Genomic DNA, 14,988 nt, shown 5'->3' with positions numbered 1-14,988 from the left:
TAATCATCTCTTTGCTTTGCTTGCCTCTATTCGCAGACAACTCCTCACTTTTTGTCGTCGAAAAGTGAGATTGTTGCAGAGGACGACTTTACATCCAATGGCACGTAGATATTCACGTACGAATCCTATCTTGGTAAATTCCAATAGCCAATTAGTATCTCGGCTACTTCAAGTTACGCGTCATCAGCCTTCAAATCCATCAACGTAATCGCCGAGTTCCAAACACACGTTACGACAAGCAACAGACAAGATGCCTCCAAAGGAGAACTGGGAAAAATGTATGCATTATTTATACGACTATATTACATCAATCTACCTCTTCAGCTAACTCAATTCATTATCAAATAGGGGAAAAGAAGGACAAGGACGACGGCAAAGAGGAGGACAAGATTAAGAGTATCCATTGTCGCATATTACAAGACATGAATAGTTTACTGACTCTTTACCCCCTACCATAGTATTGGATGAAGGAGATATCGCCTTGTTGAAGACTTATGTAAGAATCATCAACCATTTGATATCGAATCCAACCATGCCAACATTCGACAACACATTTAGGGACAAGGACCATATGCCAAAGAATTGAAGAAAATTGAAGCCGATCTAAAGGATACTCAGAAACGTATCAATGAAAAGATGGGTACGGGTTGAATGGCACAGTGTCATAATATGACGCGTCACTCAAACATACTTCGAATCAATCACCAGGCGTCAAGGAGTCTGATACAGGATTATCACCACCTAACTTATGGGACATACCGGCTGACAAGCAACGAATGTCGGAGGAACAACCACTTCAGGTATGTGTCGACCACCCAAAAAACTGCAGTAGAAAACTAATCGTATGTCTCGCAGGTGGCAAGATGTACAAAGATCATATCTGCTGGTGAAGGAGAAGACGCCAAATATGTCATTAATGTAAAGCAAATCGCCAAATTCGTCGTTGGATTGGGTGAACGAGTTGCTCCAACTGATATTGAAGAAGGAATGCGAGTTGGGTATGTGAGGGATCAAAAAACGATTACCTTACCAGAAAGGATGCTCAGACCTAAACTAACTCTCACCAACCCACCAGTGTCGACCGAAACAAGTATCAAATCCAAATCCCACTCCCTCCCAAAATTGATCCATCCGTAACAATGATGCAAGTCGAAGAGAAACCAGACGTAACATACTCTGATGTCGGTGGATGCAAAGAACAAATCGAAAAACTACGAGAAGTAGTCGAATTGCCACTCTTACAACCTGAACGATTCGTCAATTTGGGTATTGATCCTCCCAAAGGTGTCTTGTTATACGGACCACCTGGAACTGGAAAGACACTATGTGCTCGTGCTGTCGCAAATCGTACTGATGCTACATTTATTCGTGTTATTGGATCGGAATTGGTACAGAAATATGTCGGTGAAGGTGCTAGGATGGTGAGAGAATTGTTTGAAATGGCTAGAACCAAGAAGGCTTGTATCATCTTTTTTGATGAGGTTGATGCTATTGGAGGTATGCGTGTGTGTGCATAAATACAATGCGATGAGAGTTGCATTCTTGACTTTTCCTGCATTTTTTGTTGACGTATTTCTCTCATATAGGTGCTCGTTTCGATGATGGTGCTGGAGGTGATAATGAAGTTCAACGTACCATGTTGGAACTCATCAACCAGTTGGACGGATTTGATCCTCGTGGAAACATCAAGGTGTTGATGGCTACCAACAGGTATTGACTCGACCATTGTAGTAGACGATCGCTTGTTTTTTCGCTTACCATTTATTGGGTTTCTTCAATTAGACCTGATACACTTGATCCTGCCCTATTGCGACCTGGTCGTTTGGATCGAAAGATTGAATTCAATTTGCCTGATTTGGAGGTATTTAAATGCTTACTACAGAATCAGTCCATGCAGACAAAAAAATTATGCAGCTAAATCATTCCTCTAGGGCCGTGCCAACATCATGCGAATCCATGCTCGAAGCATGAGTGTTGAACGAGATATTCGATATGAATTATTGGCTCGTCTATGTCCAAACGCTACTGGTGCTGAATTACGCTCGGTTTGTACGGAAGCTGGCATGTTTGCTATTCGAGCGCGACGAAAGGTAAAAAGCAATGTTGAGAGAATTGATTAATGCTGGTTTGATTGAACTTCGTGTGCGTTGTTGGCTCTACATCTGCTTACCTACAACTACTACATCAACTCGAACAGGTGGCAACCGAAAAGGACTTTTTGGAAGCTGTTGATAAAGTCATCAAGAGTTATGCCAAATTCTCATCCACGTCTCGATACCTTCTAGCAATGTAAAACCAACCCCTTAAAATGAAAGACCTTTGTATAAAGAGAACCAGAAAATGAGTTTATAAAGAAATAGCAACATGATGAGGATCTACAATAAGGTTTACTACAAGTGCTTTTGAGGAGGGATGGCTGATGATTTGTGCTTCCAACTACTGTAAATGTTTTGATTGTACTTAAAAAGGGGGTGTTTGTGCTTCACGTTCAATGATCCCTCTAGTCCCAAGTTCCTCGCCAATTACCAAAATCCAGATCTGTTTCGTCAAATTCACATATGAGCTGGCGTGCATTACGCCAAAAAAAACCACAGTGAAAAGTCAAAAATTACCTGTACGTGCAGACTCCTCACTACTCAACTCCCACCCCTTCTTCTCAGCTTCAGATATGAACTCCTCAAAATCCCTCCTCTTCAGTTCAATCGTCCTTGTCAAGATACTCTTTGGTGATGTTGCAGCCAGCCTCCTATCTATAGATGATGCTTCCATGAAATCCTTCTGTGCGGCCACGCATATGTAGTATGCGTATAATATGTCTCTTGTCGTGGCACGTTCGTGAACTGCTGCAATGATTGTGTGTGGCGTGACTGATATTAGGTGGGTTGATGACTTTAGTGTTGTTTCTAAGGAGAGGGAGTTGGGTTAGGACGACAAGTATATTCATCAAGAGGCTTCCAAGGACGGAACTTTTTTTGTCGGCAGACAAAAAAAAAGACAAGACAAAACATGTTGACTGTCTATCCCTGAATTCGACAAGCGATGCTTGGATTAAGCACTCTTTTCAACGTAACATACCTCCTCGAAGCACAAGTGATAACCTAGCTCCAACTTCTATCTTCGGTAACGTCTCTTTCCAGAATATAGCTTCAATCCTCGAGCATTCAACCGGTGATAACACAGTCCTCGTATTGAAATAGTGATGCAAAACCAAACTGAACCTTTGACGATTCATTGTCGGCATTACTACAGATTTCACAGCAAGCTTGTTTTACAGCAAAAAACGAAGCTTTAGATACCTCAAATAATCTGTTTCTGTCAGCATCAAAATTCACACATACATAATTGAAAGCCAAATGCAGTATGGTAAACATAATAAAAACCGGCCAAAGCGCCGACGACTCATCCGTCACCATTTCAACAACAGCCATCCCAGCCAGCATCCCACACAACATAACTACTGTCTCCTGACTCGCGTCTTTTGCGTTCAAGTCAGCCATATTATCCATTTTAGCAAAATGTTCAGACAGTTTCACCCGTGTTGCTGCTCCACATATCCCACACAGCGCTCGTAGCAGCGCGGCAGTCATTGCAAGTGGGAGTGTTAGTGATTTCGGAAATGTAGGGATTCCGAGCTCGAGAAGCATAGCGCCGTCGTTAAGAATATCCGCATAATACCGCCATTGCTTGGCATCACTGTCGAGATGTCGAGCGAATTTCCAGGTAAAGAGAATTTTGCCGAGGTGGGCGGTTACTTCTGATGATACGGATTGGAGGGTTGCGGATGTTGCTGTTGCGAGGGCGTCTCCGACACCAAACCTGTGTGTGATACGGTGTCAAATGGATTCTTTGACAGCTTCAGGAAGACTTGACGGTTACCTCTTAAATGTTCGTCTTTGAGCGAGTAAACCAGTAATACTCGAGCAGAATGCCTGAAAAAAAGATAAGGGTTGGAACAGGTTAGTGATGGGTTTTGACTCAAGGTGAAAAGTTCCAGAGATTCGGAAGCAAATCAGGTAGACATATTGCGTTTGAGCCTCAATGTTTTAAAAGTTCCTTCAATTTCCAAAGAAGTTTGGCACCCTCATCTGCAAATCTGAGTTTGATTTCTGAAACATGTTTACTCACTTGTGATGTATCGAATATCTGGTAAGGTATGTAATCGCTAGAAGGGGAATTCATTTTAGCATCATGCATTCATTCAATTGAACGAGCTTCATTCCATCTTACTTTGACACACTTGTTGGAAATTTATGAGGCAAAAACGCTTCCTTCAAAAATGTTACAATCAGTCCCTGATCAAAATCTTTGGCCTCTTTTGATACTGATATCCGCCCGTCGTTTGGATCTACGTTCAAATAATGGTACGAACTACCGTTCGATTCGGTGTACTTTGTCATCTTTCCGATTTGCGTAAGTCGTGCAAGTTCAGAAACATCCAAACACCAACGACGAACGACATTTATGTCTTACACTTTACGAACTCGATATATTATTTACTGTGTTTTCAACTTGAACTTTGAACTTTACAAACAATACACTTGAGGGTTAGACAAGAAGGATTTGGACCATGAGATTTCAAAACTAACTCAAAAGTTTTCTATGATTGAGAAACGGGACGCGTTAGTTTGGATCAATTACAACTTCCCAAATTTCATGAATGTACCCTTTGCGTAAAAGAACTTGGTCCCATCTAAGTTTGCGTTTAAAACAGAATGTGTGTTAAGTTTGATCAAAAGACTAAGAGAAACAAAAAAGATCATTTGTGGCTGCCAAATTACCTTCAGTGGCCTCAGTCCACGTGTTGCAAGCTTCATAAATAACATTCGAGAGTTCCTTTGGACCGCAGAAGAAGACTCCAATGTCGGTAGCTGGATGAGAAACTCGCAATCCTTTAAGAATCTTGTCAAAGTTGGGACGACCATAGTGAGTAGGAGCTCGAAGACTTGTCAGTGCATCCGTCTTGGCACCAACATCATTGAGGATAATGTTCATAGCTTCATAGTCTTTGAGACCTAGGAAACACAACCGTCAGAACGGACAATAACTGGAAAACTGATCAGTGAGCACCTACCTCCAGTGAGATATGAATGAATTTCAAGGAAGCCATCCAAGTTCTCTTCTTCAAGAGTGGCCAGCACGTCTTGGAACCACTCAAAAGCCTATTAACGTGGAAAATGAGACGTTCAAACCAAGCATTCAGTCATAAAAAACCATTTGATCACAGGTTTTTGCTCTCCGAAAGGCTCACCTCCTTGTCACGACAAGTCCATATAAAGTAGACTTTGCGCAATCGCACATCAGCCTTGGGTTCATGGACACGATACCAAATCTCCTTGAGAATTGACGCAAATGGTGTGACACCAATACCAGCTCCAACCAATACCGAGACTTCATAATCAAACACATCGACAGCTGCCGATCCGTAAGGACCATCAATCATCACCCAAGGTAAATCTTTAGGAATAGTCAACTTCCTTTCATCTGAATCACCAAAACGACAGCCTAATCGTTTGGAGAATGCTGAAGTCCAGTCTGGGAGAAAGAAGGGCAAAAATTACTAAAAGTCATCCGCTCATCCGCTTCTGCGTATGATTTCCAAATCAGTGATGTCGTACCTCCAACAACACGAATGTGTACAGAGATGAATTCTTCATGAGGACTTGAAGTCAATGTGAAAGGATGCCACTGATACGTGGCGATTTCAGGACAATTGATGTATATGTATTGACCTATTATGGAAAAGTGTAACCAAAAGGTCATCAATTAATTGTCAGTGAATCATCATAGCACTAATTTAGGCATACCAGCTTTAGTCCTGCAAGACGGTTTTTGGATTTGTATTTCAACAACACGAGAAGGATGTTGAACTACTTTTGAAATGTGAGTCTCACGACGTCCTCGCCATTCACGAAGCATACGTTCAGTCAAGTAGAGTACGGCAGATGCGAGGAAGAATTTCCTGATACACAATAAGAACATTTAGATTTTTTTGTTGGCCATGAGACAGCGATTATTCTTTCTTACCAGAACTGAGGCCCACCACGACACGGATCGCCTGATCCTGGATCTGCCTTGATGAAGCAGAAAGAGCCATGAAGAAGTAATCCACCAAAGAACAAGATGAACAAGTGGTGTGTAAACCTGAAGATGAGGGTGTTGAGCCTGCTTGTACAAAGTTCCGACATTCAAACACGACATTCACCAACAACTGGTACTCACCAGAATACTTCATAAGCTTTTCTTCTAACAATTTCAAGAGCTGAGGTCATCATTAGGAAGAGAGCTACCGTAATGACTTGACCCGTCCATCCAGGTCCAGATAACAGAGCCAAACTCTCCGCAGTCGGTTGTCCCATTGACGCTTGCTCAACTTTTAGATAGTTGAAATAATGAGCAATCTGGTAGTAAAGATGTTAGAGGACTTTGTGTGATGATGTGGCGGTTGACTCAGAACTTACAACGTGAACAAAGGACCAGAAAACAAGTGAAGCTGAAATAGCGATATGGAAGTTGACATTATCATCAAATGGGACAATTCTGTTGATGATGCTTGATCGTCGAATGAATGAAATGAATGTTCGGCAGAATGGAAACATGATCATCCTGAGAAAACAAAAATTCAAAGAGATAAAATTAGATGATGAATATTGTCATCATCTTCGTGATAATTTGATCATGCGGAATCGATTTCTTTGATTACCCAGCGAGTAAGTTGATGACATTTGCTGCCGCACGTGCCGTCATTAACCCATTTTGCAATAGAGCACGGAAGACAGACAAGGTTGGAGCACCTGCCAGTTGCTCATATGATATAATGAAGTATGCCAATTGAACACCAAGAAAGATAACAGCCCATAGGTATCGTGGACCTAATTTGGAGATATTGGGAATGAGACGGCGAGTTTTGAGACAGAGGAACAGATATATATCGAGTATTAGGAACTGATAAATGAATTCCAAAAGTAACTTGTACTCTTCCGCCATCCTTCTGCACATTTCGAGCTGCTTGTTTTGATGAAGCATTTGATGACAGCTACATTACACGATCACTGCCCTCCCAATGTGGATATATCACTGGAACGATTATATACATGAATCCATCACATCCTCATGCGATTCCATCAACCAAATCAATAGGCTTGATTGAGCACCCGCCCATTCTTCAAAACACACACCAACGATCTTTCGAGCGAGCTCGTAAGGAACTCACCGTTATTGACAGTCCAGTTCCTGAATTTGACAGACCAGCCAGCAGTCCTGGGCTTTCGTTTCGAAGCGGGACCTCTTGGCCGAACTGGAGGTGTCATTGTTGAAAGTTGGTTTGACTTTCTTTTTGAAGAAACTCAATCAACGGCGAGGCATCAAACACGTTCAAATAGCAATAGAGTGTTGGAGAAGCCAGATTACACGAACTTTTGAAGCTTTCAACCAATGTTGAGGGGTTTAAAAGTACGCAAGTTCAAGTTCTTCGTGCCAAGGTTCTAAGCCGATTGAACCGGGTTGCGAGTGTACGCCGTTCGCTACTTCAGAATTTCTGAACTTTAGTCAATAGATATCATGACGATTATTTTATATTGTTGATCTTTTAGTTCAAATACAACAAACAACCAACTCAAGAGTATGCTCATGTCATTTGAACATTCTGGTGGTTCGATCTTTTCAGCGTCAAACGTCACGTCTTATTACAACAATTATTACTACGTAGTATTACTACTATAGTATTACCACTACTTAGTAATTATATCTGTTACTGGAAGCTTCTTGAAGGCGTGTTCGTGATGCAGTCCGAGTTTTGAAGCATATCGCATTGAACTACAGATGTCAAATCCTCTTATCAGTACGTTCCTCAACAACGTGCAGTTTGCGACTTCGACGTGGACTCAGTTTTAAGAGTCGAGCCAGTGAAACAGACCCAACTTCACTGCCAGCGAGATGATGGTTGATCTTCTTGTGGTCGCGTGAGGTAGAAGATGTGAAACCGATACATAAGCCTTTGGGGATTACCTGACCTAGGTCAGGTCCATGCCAGCCCAAACAAAACCAAAAACTCAATGTTCAGCAAGTTTGAAAACATGCATGTTTGCCGCTACGCTCCACCAAAAGCAGATCCACGGAGCTCATTAAACATACCCATTTCTTATAAGAGATAAACATATCACGGTTTGATGCTTGCTTGAGAGTTTCTGCGTTTGTGGACTGGGGCATTTTTTGTTTATGAATGTATAGCAATTTACAGCAGACAACAGGAGGTGAGAGACAGCATCCCGGCGATCGCTGTAATGGAAGTTTAACAAATGAATTTGTTAGGTACCGTTCCGTCAAGTTGGCTTGAGATAGGATGTTCGTCGATTTTGCGTCTTATCACACTATATCGTAGATTTAAGATTTTTTTAGGTCGTGTTAAGCAAGAAGGGAGCGTCTTGATGGCAAAGTTGATAAGGGTTACATTCTCAACGCTTCCTCATTTGTCTCTCTCAACGCCCTGGAAAGTGTAATACACGCCCCAGGGATATTGAGCTGTACGCCTTAGCTTAGTCCTGTTAAGGGGAGCGCGGGTTGTAATAGCTAGCTATTACACACCCAAAAAGTCAATATCTATGCAATGGTGTTAAGAATATCTCGACAAGGCACACGAGAAAGCACGACCAAACGCAAACTCACTGACAAACACAGTCAAAGAGTGATTGAAAGCCGCATTCAAAGCCTTGTTGGCAACAGAAACTTGCACTAATGTCTTCAGCGGGACCCTAGACAAGGATCATATCAGTCTTACTTCGAAGCAACCACAAACCGGTCGACGCCTGACGCCTTTGTGGGGTAATTGTTTACTATCGGAGAGCCAGTCGCTTCGCTAGGAATTTTTGTAATGTTGATGACGCTTCGCGTATTTGTTGGGGTAGTAGGGGCAACAGCAGCATCCAGCAATCTCTTTTGTTTCGTGTACTTTGTCAATAATCGTAATCGTTTGGTAGATATGCCAATAAAATGGTGGATTGAAGGTATGAATGGCGACGGACGTGATCAAAATGGCAGTGGCCCAGAATGTTATAGTGTTTACCACTTCAAACTTTTCAGCATCATCAACCTTGGGCTCAACAAATTCCCTAAAACGGAGAGTCGCAGTCAAAAACTAGTCAGGTGGAAGCTCTCTAACGGTTGGAAAGATGCAAATGCATCGTCTTTGGGTCTCTGGTAGCATGTACTTTTCCCAACATGCCGAAAAAGCCAAAACTGCGGCAAATAGTGTTTTGAATAACACTTATAAGTATCAGAGGCCTTAGAGGCCTAGAGAAGACCAAGTAGACTTAAATTTCGACTGAGGCGACTACGAGACCTTACCCTTCTCGTCGTTGGTGCTTTCCGTTGTTTTAAGCACTGTCCAAAGAAATGTGTAAGAACCAAAAAAAAAATTAAAAGTGGCCAAAACACGGCCAATGGAACGCCACGTATTCCAAAACGAACAGGGATTGATAAAACTGACTAAAACCAACGATTTCGACTATCTTTACGTCTGTATATTCATTGCCAGCAGCCCTAAAAAACTTCAACACCGTGCATTTGCTTTGCCACTCAACGCCTTACAACTCCAGAGCTCATGTAACTGGTATAATATCGATCCGCAAGGAGTTCATATTTACTGCAGCAAGTATCCTCTTCTTCCTATTCGCTTGACTTAGACCTGAATTCGCATTCTTGAACGCACAAACATCCAAAAACCCAGATTTCTGCGAAAGCTGTATATTTTACGCCTATCTTACATTTTATGCGGTATATACCTTAATACGAATGTGCCTAGAGTATTCTAACGTGTCGAGACCTATGTTCGATGTGAAGGAAGGTGAGCAAACGGTCGATGAAGAACTTCCATATCAAGGACTTACAATGTCGTCAATCTTCATAATCATCTTTACAGTCTCGGCTGCGAGCTCAATCGCACTAGTAGACACCAATAGAGGCTGAATGACGTTCTCATCCAAGATATTGGAAATGGTGCCCTGTTGCGAACAAATTCAGAGTCAGCATACTTTCCATCTTGAACCGAATCAAGATTTCCAATAATACCTTGCGAACGTTGATACCAGCAGTCTTTTCACCCTTGGCATGACGATTTCGCAGTTCAGTTACAATAGATATGGGGTTGAGACCAGCATTCTCCGACAAGGTGATGGGAATGACTTCCAAAGCTTCAGCGAATGCCTCAAAGCAGTATGCTTCCATACCCTTCAAGGTCTTGGCATACTCCATGAGTCTTTGACTGACTTCTATTTCGGGAGCACCGCCTCCAGCTATGAGAGCCTTCTTCTTGACCAAGCATCGAATGACACAGAGAGCGTCATGGAAGGATCGTTCAGCTTCTTCCAATACCAGTTGATTGGCACCGTGAATCAAGACAGATACTGTCTTTCCTGCATTCTTTACTCCAGTGACCTTGACGACTTTGGCTCCAGCTGTGGATACTTCTTCTACCAATTCAGCATAGCCGAGTTTGTCTTCAGTGAAGGAGTTGATGTCGGCAATAGGTTTGGCACCAGTAGACTAGGATGAAACGGGTGTTAGCCCAAACGTGGGAAGGAACGAAGGCCAAAAAATGACTAAAGTAATGCATTATACCTTGCAGATGAATTCAACCTCATCACGTTCGATCTCCTTGATGGCCAAGATCTTGAGTTTAGACAAGAAGTGCAGAGACAAGTCATTCACAGCATCTCGCAAGATGGACTTTTGGATGAAGAGGACATTGCATCCGGCCTTTTTGATCTTTTTACACATGTCCAACAAGTACTGACGTTCTTCCTTCAAGATCTTGTCCATTTGACGGTAATCGTTTACCACAATCTGATTGTCCATCTAAATGGTTGCAGAAATGTTAACACATGAAGTATAGGTGATAGTTTCGTTTGGGGGGGGGGGGGGGCTTTTCGACAACACGTACATCAGGTTTCGGTGGAGACAAGCAGAACTGAATCAAACCAATCTTGGCCTTTTCTACTCTTGTTGGTCCACCAGCACTCTTGATGACATTTTGAGTCAAGACTAGACCATCAATCAATTCAGTGTCGTCAATGGTTCCTCCAACTTTGGTTACAAGGCGAATGTCTTTGAGGTCAACATTAGTGGCAGTAGCTGAATCAATGACTCGCAATACAGAGTCGACAGCAATGGGAGCCAACAAGGATGAGTATTGAGATACAATCTGATCAAAAGATGCTTGTTCAGTTCGATATGCATTAAGAATGCAAGTATTCCGGAGGATGATTCAATACCTTTGAGTTTAATGAGGTAGTAGCACTCTTCAAGAGGGATTCCCTGTCACTTAATTCCAACTTGGTAGACATGGCCGTTAAATATTCAGTAGATTTGGCAGCAGCACGTTGAAAGGATTCGGCGATTGTGGTAGGATGGATTCCTAAAGGTTGAGAATTAAATAAAAAGCAAGAGTTAGTATGGATTGAGAATATTCGAGTTAAGGGTTATAGCTTTCGTACCCTTTTCTAGTAATCGTTCAGCAGCAGTCAACAAACTACCAGCGAGAACAACGACTGATGTGGTTCCATCACCAGCTTCTACATCCTGTGCAGCAGATAAATCCACCAACTAGAATACATGGATAGAGATTGAGGGAAAAGGACGAACGAATATACTTTCAGACCGTTGCGTGAAAAATAGACAGATCTGTTACCATTCTAGCGGCTGGATGCATGACAGACATGTGCTTCAATATAGTAGCACCATCGTTAGTTATAATGACCTCTCCATTTCCAGATTGGATCTAGATTGGTTCGTCAATTCCTCTAGATTCGCAATTTGTGGAAAATGAAGGAAATGATTTATACCATCTTGTCCATTCCTTTTGGACCCAAGCTCGTTCGTACGGCATCAGCGACAGCTATGGGAAATATAAATCATCATCAGAACAAGTCATCCATCATGACTGATGCATAATGGACTGTCTAAAATGCAAACTGTGCAGAACGACGGGAAAGTACCTCTTGCTGCGACAATGTTGCTTCCTCGAACTTCAGCTGGCTTTTCCTTGTCCTTGAAGGCTCGCTTACTGGGTGCTGGGCCGGCTTCTGTCATATTTCGTCTTGTTTCTGTATGTTCTGCTAAATGCGAAGTTTGTAGTATTGGATGTTTGGATGGAGTGCGGTGTTGGACTGTGCAGCGAGTTCAGAATGATTCAGTGAACATCGCGTATCGTTAATATCGTTAACAATCTATTATAATTTCAAATCTAAACATCTAACCATTCCAAACGACTCGATGCACGCGTCGCGACCGCAACCCGAACCTCCTCAAAACAAGAGCCTGATCTTCTGGTGCTTCTGACTGTTTCTAATACTATAAGAATTTCAAAGTTCCATTCAAATTCGTCCTCATTTTTAATAGTGTTAACACCTTTCCTAATCCGTAGATGACGATGTATTTGCAAATACAGCGTATATAGAATATATATGAGTAGTATTTACAGTTTGTGTTCCATTCTTTCTGTTATTGGGGTAACTCCCATTCACTTCCTTCATGTGCCGGTATCGTTCCATCACGTTCGACTCTTTCGAAAAAGACCAACAAGTGATTCGAAGCAGCCAAAGCATCCTGTGAGTCTTTTGGTACTGCAGGAACTACTTGATCACGTATAAGCTGGACGAGCTTGATGGCTTGAGTCCCATATGTTTGCAAGAGCCGATTGCCAACAATCTAATCATACATCGTTTAGAGTCAGCACACGCACCATCAAAAGTACCAATATTTTGCAGGTAAGCTTGTCATCTTACTTTCAAAAAGGCGTGAAGGAGATGCGGTGTAATAGCCCTAGGTTTAATATTCACCATTCGAGCCAACCACGTCCATCCATTAGATATGGGATGTGGATTTTTCGCTGGAAGAAAAAGGGAGGAAAAGAGTGATTGATAGTTCACCTAAAAATCTCACATCCAACGTACGATGAGGGGTAGCAACAATGGCAGCGTATAGATAGATTATACCACACATACGACGGACATATTTCGTTTCAGATTCATATTCATTCTCATCAGTTTTCAAATATCCAGCCTCTTTTCTATACTCTTCTTCTGATTGTCCCTGTCAACGATCGGAAGCGTAGATTCAGACAGGTTGGACCAGTCAAATTTCAGTCCAAAAAACACCGTTGCACATGACACTGCATACCTTGAACTTCTCAACGTATCTAGGCACGACATATGGGCATCTTCGCATCAAATGACCCAGTAAAACTCGTATGAATGGCTCATGCTTTACCATTACTATGATGGCAACAAACGCCAATGGGAAGGAGAAAGCGGGATTATCAGCTACTTCCAGTTCGGCTTGTCTCTATATTTGAATGGTCAGCAACCCAAAAAAAGGTGAAATGGTCGAAGGAAATCATACCGTGATCTTTCTAGCCAACTTGTACATTAGCACTTCATACATTTGCGATGAACTAGATTTGCCAACATCCAATTCTCTTGACAATTCTCTTCCCTGAACAATGGGAAGATATTTAGTGACTCGTCCAGACTGCAAAAAAACCAATTTAGATAGGGCACATACCACTTCGAGCACTTTGGCCTTCGAATTCTTCACAACTGTAACCTTTCTAGCCATCATCATTTTGTGTTGGAAGAATGTGTTTCGGTTTTGGAGGTTTGACAAGAGTTCTGGTTTGACCTGCGTTTTGATTCTCTAAATTTGATCCATAGAGGAGTTAGAAAAAGGACTCGATAGATTCCTGTTGGGATGCGTAAACACAAACTCACAGTGACAAGTTCCAAGAATGGCTGGGCTGCTGCGATTGCAGACGGAGTGCTACGATCTCCTACAGACTGAGATAAAAAGAAATCGTAGTTTAGAGAATAAATCTACCTTCGATAGACTTATCAATAATACTCAATCACATACAGCTGATGATGGCCTGGAAACAGTTGAAGCAGCAGATGGTTGTGGAGCTTGGTTTTGCTGTTGTGCCTGAGCCCGTTGAGCCTGCTGCCTAGCTTGTCGTTCTGCTTCCAGCTGCTGTTGCTTCTGTGCCTCTACCTGCTGAGCCTGTAGGGCTGCAGCCTGTTGCTGTTCTAATGCCTGTTGTTCAACAGCTTGTGCTCGTCGAGCCTCCTCTACTAAGGCATTAGCTTTAGCTTGTTTGTCCTTTTCTTTCTGTTCATGAGCTTCACGTATTTTTGATTCTTGAGCTGCGAGTATATCTTGCGTCATTCGAATGACTTTTTCCACGCCCTGTGTTCGAGATTTGAGAGTGAGACTCCACTTCTTGTAAAAAAAGGATCAATGCTTTGGACCTACATCCTTAAGTGTCTTAGATTTTGCGAGGGCCTGAGCTTGCCTATCTGCGACTCTTTGCTGACTATATATTAAGGATCGTTTGGTTGGGAGATGAGATGTGAACGCTTTTATAGAATAAACATCATTGTAACGACGGCACAGGAAGCTCACCTCTGAAGACTCATTTCAGCCAGTTTCTTTGTCAATTCCATATCATCTTTAGATAGTGCCGAGGCTTGCGAGGCATTTCCATTGACGTGGTTAGAAGTTACAGAAGCTTTGGCCTCCACGGCTCTCTGCATTCATTAAAACATGAAAGAGTGAGACGATAGATATAAATAATCAAAAATCCAATCATTATTTTCAGAAATTCCCAACAAGAATGTACCCAAGCTTGATCAGACAATACAGCCTCGAATGCTTGAAGTGGATCTGGCATAGCATGCGCCTTTACAGCTTTGAGGAACAGTCGGTCATCTCTTTTTATACGTGACCTAAGTTGATAAATCATGTAAATAGATTTAGTACACTACGGTTGATGAAACATTTACAATGCTGCCAACAACGGGACGGTACATACTTTGAAGGAGAGCCAGAGGGACTAGTAGGAGAAGACCGACTTTTGGCATTAGTTGGTATGCTATCAGCCTCGTCATCCGTCGTATCGTCAATTAATCCAAACCTCATCCTTCGTTAGGTGTTTTGGTCAAA

The 14,988-nt window shown here is 42.2% G+C and overlaps 5 protein-coding genes across 5 annotated transcripts; 1 reads left to right on the top strand and 4 right to left on the bottom strand.

The window, feature by feature from the left end:
- Nucleotides 1–250: 250 nt before the first annotated feature.
- SmJEL517_g03738 (uncharacterized protein) lies at nt 251–2,293 on the top strand (the record flags this gene model as incomplete). The annotated part of the gene is made up of 11 exons (XM_031169666.1): nt 251–278; nt 349–396; nt 459–496; nt 559–640; nt 709–800; nt 856–998; nt 1,076–1,497; nt 1,587–1,710; nt 1,783–1,861; nt 1,932–2,090; nt 2,198–2,293. 11 exons carry the CDS (start codon nt 251–253, stop codon nt 2,291–2,293), a joined length of 1,311 nt encoding a protein of 436 aa, XP_031024316.1.
- Nucleotides 2,294–2,500: 207 nt separating this feature from the next.
- SmJEL517_g03737 (uncharacterized protein) lies at nt 2,501–4,397 on the bottom strand (the record flags this gene model as incomplete). The annotated part of the gene is made up of 7 exons (XM_031169665.1): nt 2,501–2,538; nt 2,613–2,903; nt 3,076–3,262; nt 3,339–3,816; nt 3,877–3,929; nt 4,126–4,162; nt 4,228–4,397. 7 exons carry the CDS (start codon nt 4,395–4,397, stop codon nt 2,501–2,503), a joined length of 1,254 nt encoding a protein of 417 aa, XP_031024311.1.
- A 189-nt stretch (nt 4,398–4,586) lies between these two features.
- SmJEL517_g03736 (uncharacterized protein) lies at nt 4,587–6,984 on the bottom strand (the record flags this gene model as incomplete). Its single annotated transcript, XM_031169664.1, has 11 exons — nt 4,587–4,597; nt 4,664–4,690; nt 4,779–5,012; nt 5,072–5,159; nt 5,249–5,532; nt 5,616–5,729; nt 5,805–5,959; nt 6,025–6,141; nt 6,220–6,398; nt 6,459–6,603; nt 6,701–6,984. 11 exons carry the CDS (start codon nt 6,982–6,984, stop codon nt 4,587–4,589), a joined length of 1,638 nt encoding a protein of 545 aa, XP_031024310.1.
- A 2,818-nt stretch (nt 6,985–9,802) lies between these two features.
- Nucleotides 9,803–12,081, bottom strand: SmJEL517_g03735 (uncharacterized protein; the record flags this gene model as incomplete). Its single annotated transcript, XM_031169663.1, has 10 exons — nt 9,803–9,817; nt 9,882–9,995; nt 10,063–10,536; nt 10,612–10,848; nt 10,934–11,194; nt 11,265–11,407; nt 11,487–11,595; nt 11,681–11,770; nt 11,835–11,887; nt 11,988–12,081. 10 exons carry the CDS (start codon nt 12,079–12,081, stop codon nt 9,803–9,805), a joined length of 1,590 nt encoding a protein of 529 aa, XP_031024309.1.
- A 411-nt stretch (nt 12,082–12,492) lies between these two features.
- Nucleotides 12,493–14,964, bottom strand: SmJEL517_g03734 (uncharacterized protein; the record flags this gene model as incomplete). Its single annotated transcript, XM_031169662.1, has 12 exons — nt 12,493–12,699; nt 12,777–12,880; nt 12,945–13,083; nt 13,171–13,335; nt 13,393–13,485; nt 13,555–13,686; nt 13,761–13,826; nt 13,903–14,232; nt 14,299–14,359; nt 14,449–14,573; nt 14,666–14,771; nt 14,858–14,964. The coding sequence occupies 12 exons, from the start codon at nt 14,962–14,964 to the stop codon at nt 12,493–12,495; spliced, it is 1,635 nt and encodes a 544-aa protein (XP_031024308.1).
- Nucleotides 14,965–14,988: the final 24 nt, after the last annotated feature.

Source organism: Synchytrium microbalum, assembly GCF_006535985.1.
Source record: "Synchytrium microbalum strain JEL517 chromosome Unknown SmJEL517_scf0021, whole genome shotgun sequence".
Lineage (NCBI taxonomy): Eukaryota > Fungi > Chytridiomycota > Chytridiomycetes > Synchytriales > Synchytriaceae > Synchytrium > Synchytrium microbalum.
Note: the sequence above shows the minus strand (reverse complement) of the source record. Positions and strands in the feature narration are given on the sequence as shown.